The 27,500-nt window shown below is 40.9% G+C and overlaps 2 protein-coding genes across 2 annotated transcripts; both read left to right on the forward strand.

Moving 5' to 3' along the window:
* Positions 1-6,261: 6,261 nt before the first annotated feature.
* On the forward strand, positions 6,262-17,365 carry LOC123507499 (serine/threonine-protein phosphatase 2A catalytic subunit beta isoform). The gene is made up of 5 exons (XM_045260409.1): positions 6,262-6,485; positions 12,168-12,377; positions 13,183-13,446; positions 14,038-14,318; positions 15,031-17,365. Exons 1-5 carry the CDS (start codon positions 6,384-6,386, stop codon positions 15,101-15,103), a joined length of 930 nt encoding a protein of 309 aa, XP_045116344.1. The 5' UTR covers positions 6,262-6,383; the 3' UTR covers positions 15,104-17,365.
* A 1,309-nt stretch (positions 17,366-18,674) lies between these two features.
* LOC123507495 (zinc finger protein-like 1) lies at positions 18,675-24,263 on the forward strand. The gene is given in 7 exon segments (XM_045260404.1): positions 18,675-18,878; positions 19,532-19,599; positions 19,601-19,641; positions 20,314-20,507; positions 20,874-21,036; positions 21,540-21,819; positions 22,368-24,263. Coding segments are annotated over 7 exon segments (1,041 nt in total). The 5' UTR covers positions 18,675-18,776; the 3' UTR covers positions 22,561-24,263.
* Positions 24,264-27,500: the final 3,237 nt, after the last annotated feature.

The raw sequence follows: 27,500 nt of genomic DNA on the forward strand, positions 1-27,500 counted from the left end.
GCTCTGCTCTCTCACCACGACTATTTTCCAAGGTTACAGAGATGATTAGCGGGGTTTTCAAGAGTGTTTCTCCAGTTAATAATGTAGAAATTTTGTCACTCTGCCTCTAGAACCGTAAAAACACCATAAAATACTTGTGTTTATTTGTCTATATTCAGAAACACGCTGCTGTCTTATCATTATTGTTTTCCAAGGCTACAGAGACGATTAGCGGGGTTTTCAAGAGTGTTTCCCCATTTAATAACATAGAAATCTTGTCACTCTGCCTCTAAAAACATAAAAACACCTTTAAAAATGTTCTACTCTCTCACCACGACTATTTCCCATGACCACAGAGATGATTAGCGGGTTTTCAAGAGTGTTTATCCACTTAATAACATAGAAATCTTGTCAATCTGCCTCTAGAACCGTAGAAACACCTTTAAATATTCGTGTAAATTCAAATAAACCCTCTTGAAATAGTGAAGGTGTAGTACAGATGAGTTTGAAAATGCTAGCTTTAATATCATTGTACTCTGGTGTGGGAAGTGGCAGTGGACAGGCAGTGCATCATTTTCCCACCAAACTATTATGAGCAGTTTCAGAGAGCGCACATGTACCACGATTTGACACTACTATTCATGCACAATGGCAGAGCAGACAGTGATTAATTTCTTCACGTCAGTTGCATCAAGGACAGCACACCTCAAGCTCCTATTCTCAAACCCTTCTGCGCTTCATATCCACTATTTCAAAAGGCTTTTATCTAAATTTACACGAGTTGCTTTAGGTGTTTTTACGGTTCTAGAGGCAGAGTGACAAGATTTCTACATTACTAACTGGAGAAACACTCTTGAAAATCCGGTTAATCATTTCTGTGGCCTTGGAAAATATTCCTGATGAGAGAGAAGACCGTTTTCAAGCAAGTTTTTACTGTTCTAGAGACAGAGTGACAAGATTTCTATATTATCAACAGAGAAACACTCTAGAAAATACCGCTATTCATCTCTGTGCCCTTGGAAAACAATCATGGAGCGAGATAAGAGAGTTTTTAAACATTTTTTATGATTTTAGAGGCAGGGTGACAAGATTTCTACACTATAAACAGGAGAAACACTCTTGAAAACCCCGCTAATCATCTCTGTGGCCTTGGAAAACAATCGTGGTGAGAGAGCAAAGCGTTTCTGAATACGATGTAGGCTCGATTACTCGCACGAAGCTCTCAGGGAACAAAACTCCCTACTTGGTGATCTTGGTGAACCTTAACTCTTGCGCTCCAGAGACAAGGAAAGCAAACCAGACGAGCAGGACAGCATCTTATAGTGCACCAGTCTTTCTCTCTCTCTCTCTCTCTCTCTCTCTCTCTCTCTCTCTCTCTCTCTCTCTCTCTCTCTCTGTAGCTCCCTTTGCTTCGAAATTTTGAGTTTTTTGTGACTTTTTACTTTAGTCTCTCTCTCTCTCTCTCTCTCTCTCTCTCTCTCTCTCTCTCTCTCTCTCTGTGTGTGTGTGTGTGTGTGTGTGTGTGTGTGTGTGTGTGTGTGTGGTAAAAGACACAGACTTCCATTAGGCTTAACTCATGTACAGAAACGACCAAATATTCTTCATCTGACACACTATTTTTCCCTCCTAAGCGCCCCCCGTTCCACCACCGAGCATTGCGTCCATATATAGTTCTCTGGCGGGGATCTCAGTTGCTGGATGTAAAGACGGAGAAGGAGCGCATTTTACCTCGATAAATCTGTCCACACGGCTCATAAAGTTTGCCTCCTCGCTCCTGATGACTGAACGTGCTCTGATCACAGCTACTTTGTTTTCTGAAGGCATGGCGCACACACACACACACACACACACACACACACACACACACACACACACACACACACACACACACACACACACACACACACACACACACACACACACACGCTACTATTACTTCTCTTCTTGTCGTTGTTGTTGTATTTATTTTTATTTTTATTGAGCGAGTTTTAGTGTAGATAGGAGGAGGAGTAAGATAGAAGAGATGGAGGAGGAGGAGGAGGAGGAAGCAAAACTGTGATGAAAGACAATATTTAGTTTAGCTCTTTCTTCAGTGCTATCTTTCTCTACAATATTTACGAGGCAGAACAGGATAAACACAATTTTTATTTTTGTTTTCTCTTTGATAATGGCTTTCTGTGCAATATATACACAAGGCAGGGGGGAAAAGATAGTATTTAGTTTAGTTGTCCTTTAAGATAGCTGTTTTCTGTGATGATTGCGAGGAGGGAGAACTAGACAATATTTAGCTAAGTATCCCATTCAATCCTTCGATATTTACTAATAAGCAGTAATTTAAACAATATATGGAGTAATTTTAAGCATTTACACGATGAAATGGCATAAAGAAAAATAGGCTTTGAAAGCTATCTCAGAATGACCACAGATTAATGAAATGACACGGGTTTTTAAGTGTTTTTAAGGTTCTAATGGCAGATCAAAAACGTTTCTGCATTATCGAGAGGAGAAACACTCTTTATAGGGGTTTTTGGGTGAAGGAGACATGAGAAGCATTGGAGCGGGGAGGAGGGACAGGAAGAGTGATGTGGAGGGCAGAGAGGAAGAGGTTGAGCTAAGATATAATAATAAGCTCTCGACAGCTCCCCTGAAATAATGAATAGGTAACAAGTGTCGCTTTTGTTATTGATATAGGTAGGAGAACCGCTTCAAGTGAGGAGCCGACTGCATAGTTTACAATATTACTACCACACACACACACACACACACACAAATGGGTTATTTGCTTCAACGTACAAGACACTAACAAATATCATGGTGGTATTTAATTTCATAGATAAGAGTGTGATGAAAAAGATCATATACCAGGATGATAATACCCAGACTTGAATATGCAGCAGTGATGAGGTCACCACACATGCAAAAAGAATAGAATCCAAAGAACCACTACAAAGAAGGTGCCAGAAATAAAGAACCTTCCCTATGAAGAAAGACTGAAGGAAATGAAACTACAAACTTTGAAGGACAGACGGGAGAGACAAGATCTAATCACGATGTATAAGATAGTGAACTGTATGGAAAAGATAGACAGACAAGACCTGGTATCACTGACTGAAGGAGATAGGCGGACAAGAGGACACTCTAAGCTCATGAAAAGTCATGTTTGAGGAACATTAAAAAGTTAAGCTTCCCACATGGGACACTGGACATCTGGGACGGCTTGAGTGAAGAGATTGTAACAGCAGAAAATGTGCTTAGATTTAAGGAAAAGTTGGACAGAATTATGTAGACAAGTCACTATGAACCCCACTCGAACCCTGTAATATACAACTAGGTGTGTTTACACACACACACACACACACACACACACACACACACACACACACACACACACACATGAAATAACCACAAATCCTTACGTCACGTCACGGAAACCTTACAAAAGCTGTCTCGCATACACTTAGAACCAATAACCTCGAGAGAGAGAGAGAGAGAGAGAGAGAGAGAGAGAGAGAGAGAGAGAGAGAGAGAGAGCAACAGACGCAGTGATGTCATTGATGAGTCATGCTATTGATCTGTGTACTGGGCCAATCGGTGGAGTAGGGGGTCTCGCCGGCCGCCAGCGTGTTGCGTTCGGCTTGTGTTTATATTTTGTGTTGTTGTCTTGATCTTATTCTTGAGTCCTGTATCACTAGCTATTTCCTTTATCTATTTTGTCCTTTTTTGTTTTGTCTTATATTATTCTTCATCTACTTATTCTCATCTTTATCCTTCAATCTCTATTTCTCTAACCTTCATTTTATATCATTATCTGTGTATCTTCTCTTCCTCATCTACTTTTTTTTTTCATTTTCTCTCCTTTTGTCTTCCTAACATTATTAATTTCATCTCTTCTCTTCATTCTATTCTCTATGGTTTATCTGAATCTTTAATCTTTTTTTTCTTCGTATAATTCTATCTCCCTTACGCTGTCACTGTCAATATCAGCTTTAAATAACTCTAACCTTTATTTATCTTTCATCTGTTTGTCTAAATCTCTTTTCTCTTCTCTTCCTTTTTTCGTCTACTCTCTATTTTCGCTTTCCTTTTCCTTTTGTTACTATCATCGCCAGTTCTGATTGCCTCTCTGTCTCTCTCTTCATTATTCTTTCATATTTCAGCCATTTGATATCTGAACAGCATCGTACCTTGTTTTTCTATCGGTCTCCTTTCCATACCTTCGTTTACAATCATTATGTTGTCAAATTCATACATATTATTATTTTTTTTTATCTTGATTCAGCAGTTTATGTTTCTATGCATCTAATCTATTTTTTCTTTCTTATCTCTCTATGTACTTCTCTCCTGCTATATCTTGCACCATTTTGCTTTATTTTTTTTTCTGTTTCTCTATCTATTCTTCGTTTGTTTGTATATTCCACTCATCTTTGGTTAAAAATTGTAAGAATGATAGCCTTTTTGTTTTATTTTCTCTTATATTGTCCTCGCCTTGTGATGTTTACGTTGTTATCAATATTCTCTTGTGTTTCTCTTCTAAGCTCTGTCACTAAAACGTCTTATCTCATCTCTCTATCTGTTTATGTCCAGTACTCTTGTTCCTTCTCCCCTTCCTCTTCTTCCTTCTTTTCTTCCTTATTTTCTCCTCATCCTCTATCGTTTAATGATCAAACTTCAGTTCATGTCCCCTAACTCCTCCTCCTCCATTCCTCTCCCTCTTCCTTCTTCTTGTTCTTTTCTTTCTTATTTTTCTCCTCATTCTTCTTCCCTTTATCAAAAAACGCTATTGTTTTCCTTCCATTTTTATTTCTGTGTGATCAAACTTTAATTCTTGTCCCTTTGCTCCTCCTCCCCTTCCTCTTCCTCTTCCTTATTCCTTATTCTTCTTTTCTCCCTCATTTTCCTCCTCCTCCTCCTTCCCTTTATCATAAAACGCGATCTTTTCCTTCCTTTTTTTTTATTTCTGTGTGATCAAACTTCAATTCCTTGGTTGTAGCTCCTCCTCTCTTTACTCTTCTTCTTCTTTATTCTTTTCTTCCTCATTTTCCTCCTCATCCTCCTTCCCTTTATCATAAAACGCGATCATTTCCTTCCACCTCTAATTCTGTCTGATCAAACTTCAATTCCTTGGTTGTAGCTCCTCCTCTCCTTACTCTTCTTCATTATTTTCTCTCATTTTCCTCCTCATCCTTCCCTTTATCATAAAACGCGATCTTTTCTTTCTATCTTTATTTCTGTCTGGCCAAACTTCAATTCTTTGGTTAGCTATGACATCACGGCCTTGTATTGCAGTTTTTCCAAGGGTGAAGTGGGTGAGACAGATGATGGACGTTGCTTAGTGGGTGAATATAAATGGGGCACTGATAAGGCATGGGTGAAATGTAGGGGTTGTGAGATAGATAAGTTATATGTGAAATGGGTGATGGGTGAGGTGGGTGAGGCAGGTAATAGACGATGTTTAATGGGTGAATTTAAATAGGTAAGAGATAAAGCATGAGTAGAGTAGGGATTGTAACAAATTAAGTTATATGCCAAATGGGTAATGGGTAATGTGATGGGTGATCGTGGGAATGTTTTTGCTGAGTATTGCGTGACAAGTGTACAGCAATGAATAAGCTGGTGACGTAGCGATAACGGAGGTGATAAGGGCTTACTGATAGCGATACAGCTCTCTCCTGATGCAACATGTCACTAGCAAACTCAATCACGAGTATTTTTGGTGACAAACATTGCTAGACACTACACAACATTATTTTAATCCCCTTTTACTTGGATAGGAAATCACCATATGTATTTTATGAAACCTTTACGAACAAGAATGTTACTGATATAAGTAGATTTTTACAATTTCCACTTAGTTCAAGGATTGCATATGGCTATAGAAGTGATATGTCTAAGAGGCAGCTAACCTCTTCAGTACGGGGACACATATTTACTTAGAGATTTGTGTACGATTAAACCTTTTTATTGACATTAGGAAGAGTCTGTGGAGGTCAGAAGATTAATGGCCACAGTCTTCACCATTTTAACCCCGACATAAGATTCTGGAGCTGTATAAAATCGCCAAATAGTAAGCAGAATGAATATGGAAACGCGCCATGGTACTGAAGAGGTTCAAAAAGGGCCTGAGAACACGAAAAACTGAGAAATATGCATAAGGAACCCCTAGAAAGGTCTTCTCTATATGTACTAGTGGCCGGCAGGTGGCAGGCCCTTCACTGTCCTCCAAACTTTAACCCACAGTCTCCATGTTCCTTTAGGCAGCAGATTCAGGCGGTGTGTGGCAAGGCTGGGGTGACGTCACAAGGAGGGCGCCATATTGGTCCTGGCTGCGGGGAGGAAGGGCGTCGCCGTTATATTACCGCCGTACAGTGTTCCTCCTTCACTAGTTAACTCGAAAGTGCGCCACAATGGAGGAGAAGACCCAGATGAAGGAGCTGGACCAGTGGATAGACCAGCTGATGGAGTGCAAACAGCTGGCAGAGAATCAGGTGAAGACACTCTGCGAAAAGGTAAGACCGGAGGGGGGTTTTTATCATTTTTCCCATTTTCTCCTTTATTTATCCTCCCCCGTGAGTCTCCTGCCACCTGGGGAGCCTCATGCTGCTACTATTTCACCCCACCTCCCTTCTGTAACTGGGGAGTGTCTGGGTGTAGGTGTATTTTGAAAGTTTTAGGGAATGCAGAGATCAGGTGTCCATCAGATTTCATTTTGTCACTGAAGGACGATTGTTTATATAAATTTTACACGTTATTCTCCTTTTATTTCCTCCCTCTGAGCTTTTATGGCCTGGAAATTATGTCAGCTTAATGTATTTGTGGAGTTTTGGGTAATTTAGAGGTCAAGTGGGTAGCTGATCTCAATTTTCAAGGTTTAATGGACTTCACGCGCCTCTTTCCACTTCAGGACTCTGCCATTAATATTTCTCTTCCGCCTTCTTTTCCCGGCTTGGAAGTGGAAGCACACCTTTTATTTCTTAACTTTAAATGCTGTGATCTGGAATTTATCGTTATTATCTTTATTTTCCCAAGAATTACTAGATTTCACGTGTCTTTCCCCTTCAGAACCCCTTTACCATTAATATTTCTAGTTCCGCCTTCTTATGCCAGCTTGGAAATGGAAGCACACCTATTATTTCTTAACTTTAAATGCTGTGGTCTGGAATTTATCGTTATTATCTTCATTTTCCCAAGAATTACTAGATTTCACGTGTTTTTCGCCTTCAGAACCCCTTTTACCATTAATATTTCCCCCCCGCTGGCGTGTGTAGCTCAAAATGTGGGTTATATTAGTGTTATTATGAATAATTAGGCCAAGCAGGGATTATGTGGCCATCAGAATTCATTTTTATCATCTAAGAATTGTTTTTGTATATATATCTTGAGGTATTTAATGATTTTCTGGTAGGCTTGGCAGTTTATTGGGTGTATAGGCTCAGAAGGCCTAGGATGGCAGGGTGAAGGCAGTTTAAGCTGTGTAGGCTTTGAAATTGTTGGATGTTTGATATTATTTGCTAATTCAATTTATTTTTCTATTTTTCAGTTTTGATTTTGTTTATGCTTATGTTGTATCTATATTTTGATTAATTTATTTGTTTTAATGTTCTTTTTAATATTACTAATGCTGTATCATTATTATTTTTCATTGTTATGTCTGTTTTGGTAAGTGAATGTGATATAACTCATGTTCATACTGATATTAAGTACTGTATCTCATTATTGCTGTTATGAAGTCAACTGATTAATGCAACACTTGCCAAAATCAACCACAAACAAATATTTCGGGCCTCACAGATGACACAAGTACATTACCACAGTTAGCACCACCACTCCCTCTCAGAAAGTAATTATTTGTCGAGTGAGTAATAAATTAATGCAAACAACACACTTAATTCTCGCTGTTTCATCACATTTAACACTTGCCACTGCCCAGAACATTCACTGCGGACAATTTCACTGGTTTGCTAGGTTTTGTTCACTTAATCACCAAACACTTCCTGTTGACTCATCCATTACTCGCTCTGGTTACTCACTGCCCACGTGTTGAGACTTACATGCTTGTTGTGACTTGTTGCGCTCGCTGAGTTTACAAGTTTGCATTGGTTTATGTTGGGTCTTGTTAGGTTAGCTGTGTTGTGATATTTGTTAGTTTAGAAGCCTTGACTGTTGTATCATATGCCAGGACTTCAAATATTCGTTCTCAAATGCTTATAACATTATGTCTCATTTATTTGAAATCTTTTAAGTAGGACAGTGTTTTGTTAGTTTAGAAGCCTTGTAATCATATGTCAGGGCTTCAAAAATTTATTCCTAAGCATTTTAATAATTTTTTGTACAATTTACTTGAAATCTTTTAAGTTGGACAGTGTTTTTGTTAGTTTAGAAGCCTGGACAGTTGTAATTATGTTTCAGGACTTCAAAAATTTATTTCCAAGCAATTTTGTCATCATATCTCATACAGTTTAGTTGAAATCTTTAAGAAGGACAGTGTTTTGTTAATTTAGGAGCCTTGACAGTTGTTATCATATGTTAGGACTCCAAAAAATTTATTCCCAAGTATTTTTATCATCATTTCTCGTACAGTTTAGTTGAGGTCTTTAAGTAGGGCAGAGTTGAAGGTTAGGCTGGGCTGGGCTGGCCTGTGCTGGGCTGTAGAGTGGTAGAGTTTAAGCTTTTTAAAGGGAAGAGCCTTGGACAGATATGAAGAACACCCTTGTACTGGTGTTTTCACATGTCAGGACTGCCCCAGTGTACACAGAGACAGGGACTGTACATTGTTCAGATAATGTTGTTCCTGTTGGGGCTTGATAAACTTGTGATAGGTACGTGACTGGCAACACCTATTTGTAAGCGAAGGTCTTGCCACTTTGACTAAATTGTGTATGGCAAAAGTATGATGGACATGTTACCTAATCTCAAAGGAAACTTAAGGATAAAGGGAATTTTATAACATGCTTCATTGTTTGGGTCATAAAGGATATGTGTGTGTGAGTTAATTGATATAAATAACACTTGTGGGGATATCTGACCTGGGGAAGCCCTACACACCTTGGTAATGAAACAAACTAGGAGTGGTAGAGAAGGTGAAGAAAGTTTGTGTGTATGTAAGTATGTAAGTGTGTGTGTGTGTGTGTGTGTGTGTGTGTACTTGACCTCTGCAGTGTCACTCTTCAAACTTAGGTCACTTGGTCATTGTTGAAGAGGAAGTTGTATGAATCCATTATGATGTTATAAATTGGAGAGTGACAGTGCTCCCTCATTCACCATTGTGTGCTGGATGATGAGGCATTATTGTGTAGCTGTGAGGGGCCCTGTGGCACCTAGCACTAGTTACAGAGGTGCCAACATATCAGAACCTCTACCATGCAGGAATATAAACTTCAAATGTACCTGTCGCTGGGTTTGAATAGAGCTCTATATTAGTAAACCAGGCCTGTCATGTGTCTTGTTGGTGTGTTTTGTGGTGAGTGTCATCATACACCTCATTAGTTCATTACAGGGCCTGGGTTGAGTGTCTGGTGTGTGGCTGGTGATAAAAGTCTGTGTGTATGTGTGTGAGAGTGGCACTGTGCTGATCTGAGCCAGTGTCAAGGCCTGTTGTATGTCTTGATGGTGTGTGTTGTGGGCATAGCATCATCATACACCTTACTAGTTCAATATAGGGTGGCCTGGGTTGAGTGGCTGGTGATAAAAGTGTGTGTGTGTGTGAGACTGACACTGTGTTGATGTGAGCTAGCATTGATAAGATTAAACAGCTGATAGAGGACACACACTGGACCTGATGTCTCTTAGCAATGAGATGTACATTTGGTCACTCATTCATTCCTTAACTTTGAGAAGGAATCATTAGTGGCCATATAAGACAGAACTAGATTTGCCCATTTATTTGTCTATATTTGATTGCAACCATGAAAAATACAAGACTCGGCAGAAATCATGATGTTAAACGATGGTAGTTCTTAATGACTGGGTTTGCTATGTATTAAAGTAACATAAAGGGATGTTTACTTAGCAGAGGGAGAGAGGGGGAGTGGTGGTGGTGAGTGTAGTGGCAAAAGGTACAACACAAGTGACATTGAGGTGGTGAGGGCTTCAGATAACACCTCACCATTGAAAGCACAGATACCACAACAATATCTAATGACAGGTGTGCAGGGTCAGGCTTGCACCGAGCTCACACTTCCTTATTAACAATTCAGAACATTTGCTGTTCTTACCCTGAATGTCAATGAGTGAAATGTAGGCAGAATGCAAACACTCATCCTTTACTTGGCTGCAGCTCTCACAAGGATTCATTTTGAGGGATATGAACGATTGTGTGGATTAGTTAAAGAACAACAACAACATGATGATAATTATGATAAAATACCTGTTACCTTAACCCCTTCAGTACTGGGACACTTTTTTACCTTGAGATTTGTGTACTATTAGACCATTTTATTGACATTAGGAAGGGTCTGTTGTGGTCAAAAGGTTAATGGCAACAGTCTTCACTATTTTAATCCCGTACATGAGCTTCTGAAGCTGTATAAAATCACCCAGTAGTAAGCAGAATGAATATGGCAATGCATCCTGGTACTGAAGGGATTAAGTATTTTTCTAAGCCACTCATTAGGAAGGAATCACCATCAAACCAAGATTTTGGCCGACTATTATTTTTCATGGTCATAGCTTCATTTAGCAGGATATGAACAATTGAGTGTGTTTAGTGTGAAAATAAGTGTGGCAAGGATGTTTGAGCTTCCTCCTTCTTTTAATATGTGTCCTAGAAGTGGCTGAAGTGTCCTAAATCTACAACTTTTTGGCCTATAAACCTCAGAATAAATATGACGGTCACCCTTGCTATTTCTGACTCTCCTGGGAGCAACACTGCAGCCTTGTATGTGTGTAAATATTGGCACAGGAGGTGGTTTGCTCTGTTTTACTTGGTTTTTAGTGTTTACTGTCATAGCAGGACCTGTTAACTATTTCACTAAGGTATATGGTGATTGGCTGTGGTATAAATGCTGTATTGGATGTTTTCAAGATTATATGTAAGGGAAGAAAGGGTTAAAATAGATAATACCTTCATCATTGCTATCTTAATTATCATGTTATTTTTGTTGTTGTTCATTTTCTTCTTCTTCTCCTTCTTTTTCTTCTTCACCCCTTCTATACCCTATTTATCATCATCTTGTCCTCCTTCTTCTCCCTCTCGTTCTTTTCTTTTCCTTCTCCTTCATCTTCTTTAAGGCAGTGCCTCGGGATAGATAGCGTAGAAATAGTGTGCAGGGCGGCAGTAGCTAGGTAAGCCACCCTGCATTACCCACACCCCGAAGGTGACAACAGTGGCAGCAACATGGCACACTTCTACCCGTTGTGTCTCATTGCCAGTTTTATTAGAATGGAAAGTACTAAAGGAGAAGGAGTGTAGCTGTCTTAAAGGTGATACTGTTAGACGTCACTGTTAGGCATCACTCTTGGCCCTCTGCTTAGGAACTGTGTATTTCAAAGGTATCTGTTTATATACAATACATGATGAGAAAAGCTTATGTTACAGTACAGGGAGTCAGAATGTTCAATGTTTAGTGTTCATATAGGCTTTAGTGTGTGTGATTAACCCCTTCAGTACTGGGATGTATTTTTACCATGAGTTTGGGTATGATTAAACCATTTTATTTACATTAGCAAGGGTCTATGGAGGTCAGGAGATTAATAGCCGAGTTTTCACTATTCTAATCCCCTACATAAGTTTCTGAAGCTGTATAAAATCAAGTAGTAAGCAGAATGACTGAGAATGTGTCATGCTACTGAAGGAGTTAAGGGAAGATTAATACACAAGAATAAGCAAGAGTGATTTATTGTGTTCATTGTTTATTGGGTGTGTAAATTGTGAAGATATGCATTGAGTGACGTGTGATAATTTTAGGACAGAGTAATGTAAGAATGTAGCAAAGAGAAGGTGTGTTTATTCATTTAGCATCATCATTGGGTGGGATGTAAATTATGGGGTTACAGATGCCACAGCACAAACATAACTATTAAAACACAACTGGTACAACACACATACACATGCACACACAGACCCAGACACTTTCTCATCACTGGGTAGGAAAAGTTGAGTGTGTGACCTGCCAGATTGATTGGTGCACTTTAGGATAGCTTGTAATTGAGTGTGTGACCTGCCAGACTGATTGGTGCTCTGTCCCCCACAGGCCAAGGAGGTGCTGGCCAAGGAGAGCAACGTCCAGGAGGTGAAGTCTCCCGTCACAGTGTGCGGAGATGTTCACGGCCAGTTCCACGACCTGATGGAGCTCTTCAAGATTGGTGGACGGTCCCCAGACACAAATTATCTCTTCATGGGAGACTACGTTGATAGAGGCTATTATTCCGTAGAAACAGTCACCTTGCTAGTTTGTTTAAAGGTGAGTAACTCTGGCCATCTTCCCGCTGCTGCTGCTGCGGGCCACTGCTCTTGTTGCTTCTTAGTGAGGCTCAGGCTGGGTGTGTGGGTGGGTGTGTTGTGTGTGTCTTTGTCTGTGTGTCACTTACATAGCTTTTGGGGAGCGTGATGTGTTTATTCTTAAACTCTATTATTAGATATTGTGATACTTGTGATAAAAACAAAAATAGAATGAGGACATGTTTGACATTACTCATTAGTAAAGTTATATATCATGTAGCAATTTGAAAATTGTATAAATTTTTAAAAAGTAACTGTTTATGGGGAAATAGTGTGGTGTGTACAAATATAGAAGTGACATCTTGTTTAGGAAGATCTGTGCCAGCTATAAATAAATGTTGGACTTATTTTAAGGTGACATGGGTGCCATGCCAATGTTTAGTAGAGTGAGGCGGTGGCAGGCCAGTGTTTGGGTGGTGGGTGGTGGTGTGCATGCCAGCAGCAGGGTGAGTGCATTGTGTGTGGGGCGAGGCAGCCACATGTTGAGTGTTGGGGGCAGTGACCTGGCGTGGCACCCGTGGCCTGGCAGGGCACTCACTGCTGCCACCGCCGTCCCTGCCTCCACCCCCTGCTGACTCAGGCCGGGCTGGCATGGTGCCATGCAGGGCATGTGAGTGGCAGGTGGGGGACAGAGCTCAGTGTTATCCAGTGTTCCTAGTGTTGCAGTGGCAGGTGGGGGGCAGAGCTCAGTGTTACCAGTGTTCCTGGTGTTGCAGTGGCAGGTGGGGGGCAGAGCTCAGTATTACCCAGTGTTCTTGGTGTTACAGGTTCGGTTCCGGGAGCGGATAACCATCCTGCGAGGCAACCACGAGTCCCGGCAAATCACCCAAGTGTACGGGTTTTATGACGAATGTCTTCGAAAATATGGAAACGCCAACGTTTGGAAATACTTCACAGACCTGTTTGACTACCTGCCCCTGACAGCGTTAGTAGACAGTCAAATCTTCTGCCTGCACGGCGGCCTCTCCCCCTCCATAGACACACTGGACCACATCAGGGCCCTGGACAGGCTGCAGGAAGTCCCACATGAGGTGAGTCACTCAGCTCAAAGTCCTCTGACTGGCTGGTGCTGTGCTGGCTGGGACTAACACTAGTACTACTCTGTATACAAAGATAGCATACTAAGGGTTAAGAAGGGAGGCTCAGCACGTATCTTGGGGTGTAAGAGTGTAGCTTGACAGTGACTTCCTTATAGGGCCCCATGTGTGACTAGATTAGCTATGTATGAAGCTGAATGCATTTTTTGCAATCCTCACCTGTACATTTCTTCACTAACTTCTTTAAACATATTGACTTACGATGTATTAAAATTGTGTTCTGACAAATTGTATTCCCATGTATACCGTAACTTTTCCTTCCATGACACGTTGGCATATTTATTCTGTTTACTATTTAGTGATTTTATACAGCCTCAGAAACTTGTGTGGTGATTGAAATAGTGAAGACTCTGTGCATTAATCTTCTGGCCTCCATAGACCTTTCCCTAATGTCAATAATATGGCCTAATCATACCCAAAACTCATGGTAAAATTGCATCCCAGTACTGAAGGGGTTGTGAAAGGGAGGCTCAGCACTTAACCTGTGAGTGTAAGCATGTATCTTGACCAGTGACTTCCTTTCAGGGCCCCATGTGTGACTTGCTGTGGTCTGATCCCGATGACCGCGGCGGCTGGGGCATCTCCCCTCGTGGCGCCGGCTACACCTTCGGGCAGGACATATCTGAGACCTTCAACCACTCCAACGGCCTCACACTGGTCTCCCGAGCCCACCAGCTGGTCATGGAGGGCTACAACTGGTGTCATGACCGCAATGTTGTCACAATCTTCTCAGCTCCCAATTACTGTTATCGATGTGGCAACCAGGCAGCCATCATGGAGCTGGACGACTCCTTGAAGTATTCATTGTGAGTATTGGCCCACTGATAGACATGCTACTCTTAACTAAAACCTGCTATGTCTCAGTGATGGAAATGAAAATAAGTGTGTGTGTGTGTGTCAGTTATAATTATAACCTACTTCTCTGCTAATCACTAAACTATAATCTGCTATAAGTCTGAGTGATGGAAATGAAAAACTGTCTATGTGCATCATTTATGTAACCTATTTCTCTTATACTGCCAAGATAGTTTACCAGTTTTTACTTTTTTCATGCATTTTCTATAACAGGATAGAGATTGCCCTGTTGTAGCTATTTCATTAGAGTTAACAGACAGGGTTTGGATATAGCAATGTGGGGTAAGGATAGATAGAATGACCCTTCTGGTATTTATGAAGCTTAGACAAGTATATCCTGATCATTTTGTACTGTAAAGTTAATATAATCTGATTTTTAGACTAATATGCAGTGTGTTTGATAGAAGCCAGAGTGTTCATGTTGCCACACTTGAATTCGAGTCCAGTACTTTATTTATGTTAGAGGAGAAATCTGGCATACATCAACAAAAATAAGCCGAGACCCACTAAGATGCTAGTCCTCAAGTAGGTTGTAGAGAGTTAGCCAAAGGATGTCTTGAAACCTCCCTCTTCAATGAGTTCAGTTCATAGGAAGATGGAAATACAGAAGCATGTAGGCAGTTCCAGAGTTTAGCCTGACCCATTCCTTCTTTCTCTCCACAGCCTTCAGTTTGACCCTGCCCCGAGGAGAGGAGAGCCACATGTCACCCGCAGGACTCCAGATTACTTCCTGTAGACGCCCCACCATGTCCCCTCACCAGCAACATTGTCCCCTCATCACCCCACTAACATGTTACACTCTCCTACACCACACATTTTGAATACACCACAAGGGTATTTTCACTTCTCTTATTTGATACTACTACTCTATTCCTACTATTACTACTACTACTTCCATTACTACTATTACTACTACTACTACTACTATTACTACTCCTACTATTACTACTACTACTATTACTATAACTACTACTACTACTACAAGTCAGTAATGGTATTTTGAAAATTGAACTGCTTGTTTTTGTATTTGTGTTTGATAATTGTGGAAGGTTGGGTTTCTGTGCATCCACCTTCAGTTTTTAGATTTTTTATATTTTTATTATTCTTTTTTTTTTTTATTTATGTATTTATTTATTTTTTATTTATTTATTTTTTTTTTTTTTTGAGGAAACTGCAGGCTCAGTTACCATTACTGTACAATTGTGAATTGATGACCCAGCAGCAGACAGTAGGTAGGTAGCCGTTGTCAGTCAGTCAGTCAGTCAGTTCCTGGGGAGCTGAGGAAATCTTGGTATCATAGTTGACGCCCCAAAATCTCACTCTGTCAGCTTGCAGCCTCATGCAGGGAAGGCACATTTATTTATTTAAAAAATTTCACTTTGTTGAAGTGACATGGTTCTAGGCTTTAGAATCATTTCCTACCTGCTCATGTGTTACAATGGATACAAATTTTACAAACCATTTCTGTGATGAAGTAAAAGGTAAAATTTCACTGTTGTGCCAGACTCGACAGCCGCTCTGGCCGGCGATGAATGGAGGGTGAAGGATGGCGCCAGCAGTGTGTGTGCCGTGGTTAACAGTTATCCCTCGCTGGCACCACCACTGGCCTCTTGAGGAGTCGGTATGGAGTAACAAAGACTAAGGCAGGTCAGCTGGTGGGGTTGGTTTACCCCAAGGGAGGGAGTGTTGTATTTCTGGGATCAAATTTTGTCACGGCCACGGGCGGCTGCACTCGTGTCGGTGGTCCTGGTGATGGTGGTGGTGGCGGTGGTGACCAGCGTGGAGGGAGTCAGTCGTCAGTCACATGAGATCTTGAGCACTGTTGCGTTTTTGTCCAGGTGAGAAGAAAGGTGTGCCTGGTTTTGTTTTCTAAGTTGCTGCCCAGGAGTGTGATGGTTTGCTCAGTCAGGAATGGTTTGTGTTCCACCCGAGGCGCTCCAGGCACTCAGAACCCCGGTGGACCGAGTGCCAGGGACTTGCCAGGGATGTGTCTGTATGGGCAGTTTGGCACGTCCAGACCGAAGACTTGTGGCTTTCCTGTGTGTGGGCCAGAAGACCAGTGTTGTGGCCCTGAACCTGACCTCCACTCACCTTGACTAGTGCTGAGCCTCTGCCTCAACTAAGCTTGCACTCTCTGAGTTTTTAATAGTCTTTTCTATATATGTGTATATTTTATTCTTCACCCTGTCTTTGTCTCTTCTTGCCCTTATGTGTAATGATTATTTGCTCCATAATGATGCTTTGTAGTGCTAAAGTATGTGATGTTGGTGGAAAGTGTGGTTTTGGACACTATTTATTCTAACCATCATAGACAAATTTGATAATCTAGCATTTAGTGATGATGGTTTGTGAGAAAAGGGAGGGATGGATGCAGGATGCGTTAACCGTACGAGCAATGAACCGTAGCCGTCGGCAACTTAGCATTCATATCAACTTGAACTGAGGATTCACATAGGCATATACGTATAATATATTCTATATATAAATATATATCATTCTTTTGCAGTCATTTTGAAAGTTAGTCCAAATACTTTAGTACTAATATCTCCTCTAGTACCCGAGAGAGCACTCCGTTTTGTTTCATGTTGTCGTAGTGGGAGGCTAGATACAAGCACAGTGTCAGGGTTCTGCATCGCTGCCGTGGATGTATGGCGTTGTGTTTGAGTGCTTCGTTGCTAAATACTACTCTATTTGTGATCAATACTACATTAGATGAGATCAGGTGTATGACATGTACTACTACTCCATTACAGGAACAGCTGACATCTCTGTGCCCCGCTGAAACCCTCATGTTTTGTCTCCGCTCGTTTGTTTTATTATTGTGACAGAGAAGTTCCATTATCTGTAGTTTTGTTTCGTTGATGCTCGTCTCGTGTTAACAACCAGACTCGGCCAGGGAATCCAATACCATAATGAGCAAGTGAATGTATCAGCAGCATGGTTATGTGTGAACAGTTAAACAAATACTTAGTTCTACTCCAATAAAGTCAGTGACAAGTGCTGTGTTTTATGTCCTTTGTATCTTTGGTGGTGGTGGTGGTGGTGATGGTTGGTATGAGGTTGTTGGTGGCCAGGAACTACAACTTATGGTGGTGGTGGTTGGTATGAGGTTGGTGGCCAGGGAACTACTACAACTTGTGCTGGTGGTTGGTATGGTGGTGGTCTAGAACTATAACGAGGTTGTTGGCCAGGAGCTGTAACTTGTGATGGTGGTGGTGGTTGGTATGAGGTTGTTGGCCAGGAACTACAACCATTGCAAACTGTCTGTGGTGTCTCTAAAACTTGCAGTGAAGAAATGTTAACTGGGTGATCAAATATAGGTTAATGGTTCTATAAATGCGCTTGTTTTGAACTGTTCATATGCCCTTATTAATCAGTATGTCTTAAAAGCAACACAGATATTCAGTATTTATAAAAGGAAAGTAGTAGATATGTTTTAATGTTACTGAGTGCATGCCATTCTAACAACACAGCTGATGATGGACAGGACAACACATCCAGTAGACTTGTCAAGGTGTGGACTGGGTAGACACATTGTCACAGGCAGCAGACAGGTTGTGTGGGGGTGCCATCAAGTGTCGCCCACAAGCTACAGTGCTGTTAGTTTGTAGAAATGTACTCGTAGCATTTCATCACAATCCTGTCTGTCTTGAGTCGTGACATTAAAGGACAGACTGAAGCGGCGAGCATGAGGGGGGCTCACCATTGCCACCATGACCCGGGACACGAATGTACATGAACACACTCGTAATAAACTAAAAAAAAAAAAAAAAAAAACGAATAGTATATGCGTAATATGGTGGAAAGAATTGCTCCACATTGAGGTGTCAGTCATAGATCTTGTGCTTGTCTCAACCCAGTGTGTTCCTTGGGTCTCGGTTTTATTTTATTTTATCATTTTTTTTTTCATTTATTTATTTCATTTTTTTTCTTTTTTTAATCACCCTGGTGTGAGTAAGTCGGTTGGAGGGCGGCTGCGGTTATAAACGTGTGGTGAAAACAATGTTTACTTTAGTCTCTCCTTTAAATACTTGGTTTTCTAATCTAAAACTGTCTTAGCCCTTTTCCATAGCATTAGATAATTGTACTCTTATATCTATGCATTTCAGAAAGTGATGTAGACTTAGGAAGAACTCAATAACAACATAAACTATTGTAACACTGCCTACCGAACAATTACGTTCTCCCAAACCTCTCTAATATATAAAATTTACCTTAATAAAATCCTCAAAGTACCAGAATATTAATAAAACAACCTTTGGGAGCATTGGGGAGACATGGGAGCGTGAATTGATTAAGCATTAAGACAGTGCAGGAGAGGGATCCGGATGACGGCGAACGGAGCGAGCTAGACGTGGCAGGTCAACACAGCTCGGCACAGCATAGCGGCAGGCTGCAGGCTGGGCAGGATGGGGCTGTGCAAGTGTGCCAGGAAGAAAGTCACCAACCAGTTCTGTTTTGAGCACGCCACCAATGTCTGCGAGCACTGCATGGTGGCGGAGCATCCCAGGGTAAGCATGTGAGGGGCACGGCCACGGGGGGGAGTGACAGGAGGGCTGGGCTGGGCTGGGAGCGTGACATGACAGCTCTGCGTGGGTCAGGGGCGTGACATGACAGCTCTGTGTGGGGTCAGGAGCTGCAGGGGCGTGACATGACAGCTCTGCGTGGGTCAGGGGCTTCAGGGGCGTGACATGACAGCTCTGCGTGGGTCAGGAGCTCCAGGGGCGTGACATGACAGCTCTATGTGGATCAGGGGCTGCAGGGACGTGACATGACAGCTCTGCGTGGGTCAGGGGCTGCAGGAGGCGTGACAGGGGACAGGGCAACACACCCCAGCCATTACCCAGCCTTTCCCTGCCTGTGTGTGTCAGGGGCGTGCTGGGAATGTGGTCAATAAGGTGAGGGTCTTGTCTGGGGTGGTGTGTGAGGGTCAAAAAGGAAGGATGGGAATGAAGGAGGGACGTGAAGATAAGAAAGTGTAAATGACGGAAGGAAGGAGTGTGGTTTCATTCTCCCTGCGGATATTTTCAGAATGTTTCCTCTGTGGTATTCACTCCATGACATTTCTACCCATTTTTTCCTCAGAATGTTATCCTTTTGACAGATGCAACAATGATAATGCCATGAAATGTGTATGAATGTGTGATTTGTGTTTGTATTGCAGTGTATCATCCAGTCGTATCTGAAATGGCTAGACAACAGCGAGTACAACCCCGTGTGTCAGGTGTGCAGCGCTACTGTCCTCCGGGGAGTGTGTGCGGCTGGTGTGTTACGGTAAGTGTGTGTGATTGGTGTGTTACGGTGAGTGTGTGTGATTGGTGTGTTACAGTGAGTGTGTGTGATTGGTGTGTTACGGTGAGAGTGTGTGGCTCGTGTATTATGGTGAGTGTGTGTGATTGGTGTGTTATGGTGAGTGTGTGCGATTGGTGTGTTATGGTGAGTGTGTGCAATTGGTGTGTTACGGTGAGTGTGTGTGGCTCGTGTGTTATGGTGAGTGTGTGTTATTGGTGTGTTATGGTGAGTGTGTGTTATTGGTGTGTTATGGTGAGTGTGTGTGGCTTGTGTGTTATGGTGAGTGTGTGTGGCTCGTGTGTTACAGTGAGGGCCACATCACACTCACCCCCGTCCCCCACCCACATTTGTACACACTCTTCCTTCAAGTAACAGAATATCGGTCTTTACTCATTCCTTTCATTAGTAGTAAGGAAAATTTTACCTGCAAGTCAGAACACTGGACAAATGACAGTCTGTACTCATTCCTTCCACTAGACTCACCATCTGTCATGCTGAACAAAGCAAAACTTGAACTTGTGTATGAGAAAATGGAGTACCAGTCTTTACTCATTCTTTCCCTCACCTTCCTCAGACTGCCACTGTAGGCCGAATGATTTGTTAAAACCTACCTTATTCTGTAAATGTTCTTAACCATCCATCATTTCATTGCAGATGTGTTTCACAAAGAGTGCCTCAATGAGTGGGCCAGCCGGCTACCACCCAACACGGCCCCTGCAGGATACAAGTGTCCTGTGTGTTCCCAGCCTGTCTTCCCCGCCGCCAACCTGGTGTCCCCTGTGGCCGACTACCTGCGGGAGACCCTGGCCGCCTACCCCTGGGCCAGGACGGGTCTTGGCCTGCCTTTGGTATAATTTTTTCTTGTGTTGCCCTTAATGTGTGAATTTTTGTGCTTAATCCCTTCAGTACCAGGACACGTTTTCATATTTACTCTGTTTACTATTTGGTGATTTTATACAGCTTCAGAAACTTATGTGTGGGGATTGAAATAGTGAAGACTGGTAATCAATCTTCTGATCTCCATAGACCCTTCCTAGTATCGATGAAGTTATCTAATTGTACATTAGTCTCAAAGTAAAAATATGTCCTGGTACTGAAGAGGTTAATCATCCATAGTGCACATTTTTACAGCCTTAAAGTGTGTCAAAATTAATGTGTATTTGTTGGTTTATGGAAAGTTATTGAGACAGAGGTGCTGATGTAATGCTTCACAGATAGAGGAGAAGAAGAGCACAGGGGAGGTGGACTGGAGCACAGTGAATGGAGCAGTGGTGAGTGAGACTGACAGCAGCCCTACCACACACGCCCGGCCCCCACAGACCCACACTGAGCCCCCTACACACCACCAAGAGTCACACCTGCGAGTAAACACACATGGTGAGCCAACGGAATGAGGTGTATGTGTTGTTTAGCAGTGTTTGTTTATGATGCAATGTTAGCAAATGTTTGAAGGAAAATGGCTGTGTTTTGTGGGAATTTCAGTGTGTGTTTTTTTATATGAATCAAAGTTATTTTTGTTATTATAAGTAGTATTAGCAAATATTTGAAGGAAACTGTGATTTGTATGAATATCAATGTGTTTTTCATATGGATGGAAGTTATTTTTGTTGTTATGATTAGTGTTGTAGTATATTAGTTTACAAAGTGTTGGTATTATTATATTTATTTGTAGATGTAACTAGACTACTTATAATCCGGCTGGTATAAAGAAGTAGGCATCTTTTATAATTTTTTATGCAGTTGGCCAGTTTTCCTCTCGTACATAAAGAAAAAGAAAAAATAAGATAGAAAGTTAGTTAATTATTTTAGTTCAGACATCACCAGTATTTCCGAGAGAGAGAGAGAGAGAGAGAGATAACAAGCTTTCCTCACTCCCATAGGTGCCTCAGGTAGTGGTGGCGGTGGTGGCAGCAGCAGCAGTAATGGTGTACGGGTGACAGCCATGGAAGACCCCCCTATCACCCATTCACAGTTCAGAGACCACCACCATCCTCACCACACTGCCACCGCCTCCACCTCCTCCGTAGCCAGCACCAGTGTGGCTCGGAAAGGCTCCTCGTCGGACACTAAGGTGGTGCTCAGCGATGATCTGGATGTCGACGAGAGTGAAAATAAATACAAGAGAAGGTCTGCGGTGGAGTGGTTCAGCCGATGGTGGAGGTACGCTTTCCTTTTTTATATCTATTTATTTATTTATTATCATTAAAAATACAATAATGATTCCAATATAAAGTCAAATAAAAGAGTAACATTTCTGAAAAGTATTGAGAATTTATTTTGATCACCAGGACAATTAACAGCAAAAGGACAATAATTTAGAAAGCTACTAAGAATTTAGTTATCTCCAGGAAGCTTTGTGTTATAGAAAGGTGTTGTGAATTTAGGCATTATCTCCAGGAAACTGAGTGAAATGAAAGCTTTGTATTTTAGAAAGGTATCGAGAATTTACTTAAATCTCCAGGAAAATGGAAATAGAATTTAGTCATTATCTCCAGGAAACTGGATGAAAGGAAAGCTTGCTATTTTAGAAAGATACTGAGAAATCCACTTTTATCTTCAGGAAAATTTAAATGGATGCTTTTTATTTTAAAGAGGCAGTCATCGTTTCTTTTTACCTCCAGAATAGTAACAATAAAAGCACATAAAAAAAAAGTGTATAGGTATTTAAATGATGGAAGGAGAAAGACAATTTTTTTTTTTACCACCAGGACAATGAACCGGCCAGCATCGCGACACCACCAAGGACTGACGCTGGGTGTGAGACGCATGGTGGTGCTGCTGCTGGTGCTGGGGAGTGTGACGCTGTTTGTGGTGTTATCTTACTTCAGCCGTGGTGCCTCGGACAATGACCCTATGCTCGACCCCTTCAATAACCCCAATATCCATGTTGAGGGGGAATAGCTAATGTTTCGGCCTTTTATGGGGAGTTTGATGTGTGTGTGTGTGTGTTTGTGTGTGTGTTCCCTTACCCTCAAAGCCGATTGTGTCTTATTCATCTTGTCTTGTTCTGCTTTTTATTTCTTATCATTTTGAATTATTGGATGCCATTTCTTTTCTGTGAAGTCTCTGTGTTCATTCCTTTATTTCATCAGTTTTATCCTTAGTGACACCTGCCACTGATCCAGATTATAACCCCTTCAGTCCTGGAATGCATTTTTACCCTGAGTTTTGGGTGTGATTAGACCATTTTATTGACATGAGCAAGGATCTATGGAGGTCAGAAGATTAATGGGCAAAGTCTTCACTAGTTTAATTCCAACATAATTTTCTAAAGCTGTATAAAATCACCAAATAATGAAAATGAATATGAAAATGCATCATGGCACTGAAGAGGTTAAAGGCAAGATAACGTTGAGACAATAACTACATGAGTGCATATTAGAAGCCATTTAACCCTTTCATTGCTATTCTGTCTTTAATTAACTGGCTACTCTAAGGTAATTTCTCTTGTTCTATAGCGACTTACAAACACCGCACTGGTCAGAAAGGGTCAAATTTGTTTTTATTACCTGTTTTTTCATGTTGATGCTTAAAGATTTCATACATCATTTTTTTTAGTGTTCATTGCTTATTGTGGTGAAAGGGTTAAAGAACACAACTTCCTACTAGTGTTTACAGTGACGTTTTATTTATCACGTGTATTGGAAAGATGTCATTGTTTCGTCCAGGTGACTTCGCTCATGTCTTGTCTGCTCAAGTGAAATGGTGGTGTAACAAAGAACAGGAATCATTATGTACTTAGGATTGTTCAGTGGAGCTCCAGTGACTGTGTGTGTGTGTGTGTGTGAGAAAGAATGTGTGGTCTTTTGTTTATCTCTGTCTAATTTCCTCTAGTTTGTTTCCTGTGATGTCCAGTTTTAGCAAGTAAGCATTGGTTGTTTTCCCTTCAGAGTTTATACATGAGTGGGTTCTGCAATGTGTGTATATAGTGTGACATGAAGTGCATGGGTTAATTTCTTGCAGTTTAAGGCACATTGGTTTTTATATTGGTCCTTGATATAGATTCAGCTTAGGGGAGGTAGCTAAGCTTTGCAGATAAACGGGGAAATCTGCACTTTACAGACCAGTGGGCGAGCTGACTCATCCACACAAGCTTAATTAAAGACTGGCTGTATTGTTTTAAATATAAGCTTGTCTTGAACATTAATTTATGCACCAAGTATTTACATAACTCTACCATTATTGGGTGTTCTGGAGGATGAGTGGCCGAGTGCTCATCCTTGCTATGCCTGAGGTGACGTGTGGACTGTGAGGGGAGTGGGACGAGGGGTCTGTGTGGGCTGTACATAGTGTAATAGTTTGTCTGCACTTGTTGAGTTAGTGGTAAGACGTTTCCTCACAGTGTTTGGGTTGCAGAGTAGTGTTGCATGCATTCTTCTTTTAAAGTCATCACCTTAAGAGTAACTTGTATGTATATTTCCGTCTATAGAATATGAAGTCGGATTCTTTTTACTTGGTACAGGAAATGAGAACTTGATATTAGTCTTGAGAAATCCATGGCATACTTCTATTGTTTCTTTTTTATATTATTGGCACTGATGTATGTATATATATGGCCTAGTATGACAGTGTAAATATGAATTATATATTTCAGATATAATGAGTGACTCAATTTTACTATACCATTCAGAGAGAGAAAGAGAGAGTGTGTGTGTGTGAATCCTATGCATAACTGCTTTCCATTAGTGATCCTTGTGTCCATCTTTACAACTTGTTTATTCAGTAATTCCTCAGAACTCATGAATTTCTACCACTTTAATGTTGCAGACTGGATAGATAGAAACATGCTCCGCTTCTATTGCACAGAATCTTGGCACCAGCTTTGCAGAATGGTGTAGTTAAGTTAATGTTAAGGATTGGAATGTGCCAGACTGCAAGAATCATGGCACTGTAGAACTAAGGGCTGGTTGTGTGAAGGGGAGAGTTAGGTTAGAAGAATAGTAGTAGGTAAAAGCACCATAAGAATAGGAGAATAGTAGTAACGACATAAGATTAGGAGAATAGTAGTAGGTAGAAGCAACATAAGATTAGGAAAAAAGTACTAACAACATAACAAGGAGAAAAGTAGTACGTAGAAGTGACATAAGTGGAAATAGAAAAGGAAGGTGACTCTGCAATATCAACAAGGCAAGGAGTTCATGGTAAGGATGAAAAGTGAAGGAGGAAAGTAAGGAGAGCATTGGTAGAGGCTGAGCAGAGGAGATGAGAGATAAAAAAATAAAAAGTAGCATTGGTAAAGGCTGGGCAGAGGAGATGGGAGATGGAAAAAAGGCCACAACAATAATGATAGAGCCTTGTGTACCTGGCAACCTGTTTGGCATTCCATAACAGCAACAAAACTACTCGTAAGGAAAGAAACACCATTGCATTTAGTCTTTTATTACAAAATATTCCATGTAAGAGAACAGAGTGAAAATAAGTGAAAACCACGGAATCAAGAGACAGAAGGAGAGTTATTACAAAACCACATAAGTCATTGGGAACACTGTGTCTCTCTACACTCCTACTGCATTGGTTGGAGGTTCAGCTCAGCCCTGTGGAAGAACAATACAGATTATACATGAGAAAATTAGTGCAAAATATGTATATGGACACGAGAGCTGAATACAGACTAGGAAACATAGAAACAGACTGCATGAAAAGTGAAAGATGAGTTACAGAAGGTTGTATATAGTCTACAATAATTTTTTAGTATGGATACACAATGATACACATTATACAGGAAAAAATTATATGGTACAGAATATATATGGGGATACGAGACTAACGAGAGCTCAATACAGACCAGAAATATTGAAACAGACTGTGTAAGATTGAAAGATGAGTTAGACATGGTTAAATATTGCTACGTGTATAAAGAAGGATACAAATTATACAGAAGAAAATTACATGGTGCGAAGTAGGTATGTGAACATGAGAGCCCAATACAGACTAGGAAATATAGAAACAGACTGCTTAAAAGTGAAAGGCGAGTTATGTACGGCTGTATAATGGTCATAAACTCTTTTTTAGCACGTATACAGGAGGATACAAATTACAATGGAGAAAATTAAAGTGTGAAGTATTTATGGGGGACACGAGAGCTCAAAAAAGACCCAAGAAATAAGGAAACGGACAATGTAAAAGGTGAAAGATGAATTATGGAAGAACGTATACCGTCTCCAACCATTTTTAGTGTATATATAGAAGGATGCAAATTATACAGAAGAAAATAACACTGCAGAAGTATGTATGGGGACACAAGAGGCCAATACAGATTAAGAAACAGAGACACACACTGCATGAAGAGTGAAAGACGAATTACAAAACATTACGTATCGTCACCAATCTTTTTAGTGCAAGTTACAAATTATACATGTAAAAAACCACTAATACATGACAAAATTCAGTATAATTCATGAAACGTTCCCTCACCAAGCATCACAGTACCAGCCTTATCTTACCATCAGTCAGCTCACCACCTCACCACTTCACCACTCACCTCAGCTGCTGGGAAAAGTCATCCTCGATATTGTCATCATCCCAGTTGTCCTCCCATACATTGATGTCCTCCGCGTCCTCCTCTGCCGCACCCCAGTCTGTGTAGGGTACATTAGGGTAGGTACGATTAGGTTAGGTCAGGTTACAGTTAAGTTACATTCGATTAGATTAGGTTAGGTTACATAGTGATTAGAAACGGCAATGAAACTACTCATATATTAAAATGAGTGGCATAGGTTAGCTTATATTGATGTTCTTAAAGCCTTAGGTTGGATTGAGTCAAATTAGACAATGAAACCACTTGTATATTAAAACCAGTGGTGTGAATTAGGTTATAGTAGTGTTCTTAAAGCATTACATTAGCTAGAAACTTAGGTAAGGTTAGGTTACGATTAGATTAGGCAATAAATCCACTCGTATGTTGAAACTAGTGGCCTAGCTTTGGTTAAATTGAAGTTCTTAAGAGAGAGACTACGCTAATCAACTCTATGGTCTTGGAAAATAGTTTGAGAGAGAGAGAGAGAGAGAGAGAGAGAGAGAGAGAGAGAGAGAGAGAGAGAGAGAGAGAGAGAGAATAGAGATCGGCAAACAGAAACACAGATAAACAGACACACATTTGTAAACACTAACAAATAAACCAAAGGAAAAACTATATTGACAAGAACATTATATTTTCCTCTCTCGTTTCCTCACCTTCTGCTGGGAACTCTTCAAACTCATCGTCCTCTTCCAGCAGGCCCAGGTCGATCTTGGGCTTGGTGTCTGGCTGTTTGGCGGTGGACATGGTGAGAGTGGTGGCTGGTGAGGGTATGTGGTGACTGTGGTGAGTGTGGCAGTGTAAGCAGTCGGCAAAATTGGCGACTCACGTTGTTGTCTGTTGTGTTGACTTCTTTGGTAGGGATCTTGTTGATAAAATTGTGGTTATTTCTGCTCTTTTCTTGCTTTCTTGTCACTGCTAATGGAAGATACAATAAGATGGCGAAAATACAAAAAAAATATTAAGTTACCTATCATTTCAAACTATCAAACTTTTATATTTCAGACTAAACCAGCAAAATATTTACAAATTATCAATATGAATAAATAATTAAGATAAAATGTGTACAAATTATTAAGTTAAATATAATAAACTAAACTAAAATTTAATGTCGACATTTTATAAATCTTCCCGCCGTGTATAGAGCGGCCATCCCGCGCATCACGTGAATGGTCTAGTCATTTAAATACATGTTACCTTAATTACCAGTGAAAATTACCATACAGGAGTGCCAGATTACTACCAAAGGATCAAGGTAAGAGCACACCTGATAGAGACACTTACAAATACCTGCAGATAGTTAATTAAGGCAGTGTTTACATGA

Source organism: Portunus trituberculatus, chromosome 22 (assembly GCF_017591435.1).
Source record: "Portunus trituberculatus isolate SZX2019 chromosome 22, ASM1759143v1, whole genome shotgun sequence".
Taxonomy (NCBI): Eukaryota; Metazoa; Arthropoda; class Malacostraca; order Decapoda; family Portunidae; genus Portunus; species Portunus trituberculatus.

Excerpts from the sequence above, each read along its gene's own strand:
- LOC123507499 (XM_045260409.1), top strand. The coding sequence starts at position 6,384 with ATGGAGGAGAAGACCCAGATGAAGGAGCTGGACCAGTGGATAGACCAG. Across the intron at positions 13,447-14,037 it reads TGCAGGAAGTCCCACATGAG|GGCCCCATGTGTGACTTGCT; the intron begins GTGAGTCACTCA and ends ACTTCCTTTCAG. Across the intron at positions 14,319-15,030 it reads GACTCCTTGAAGTATTCATT|CCTTCAGTTTGACCCTGCCC; the intron begins GTGAGTATTGGC and ends TTCTCTCCACAG.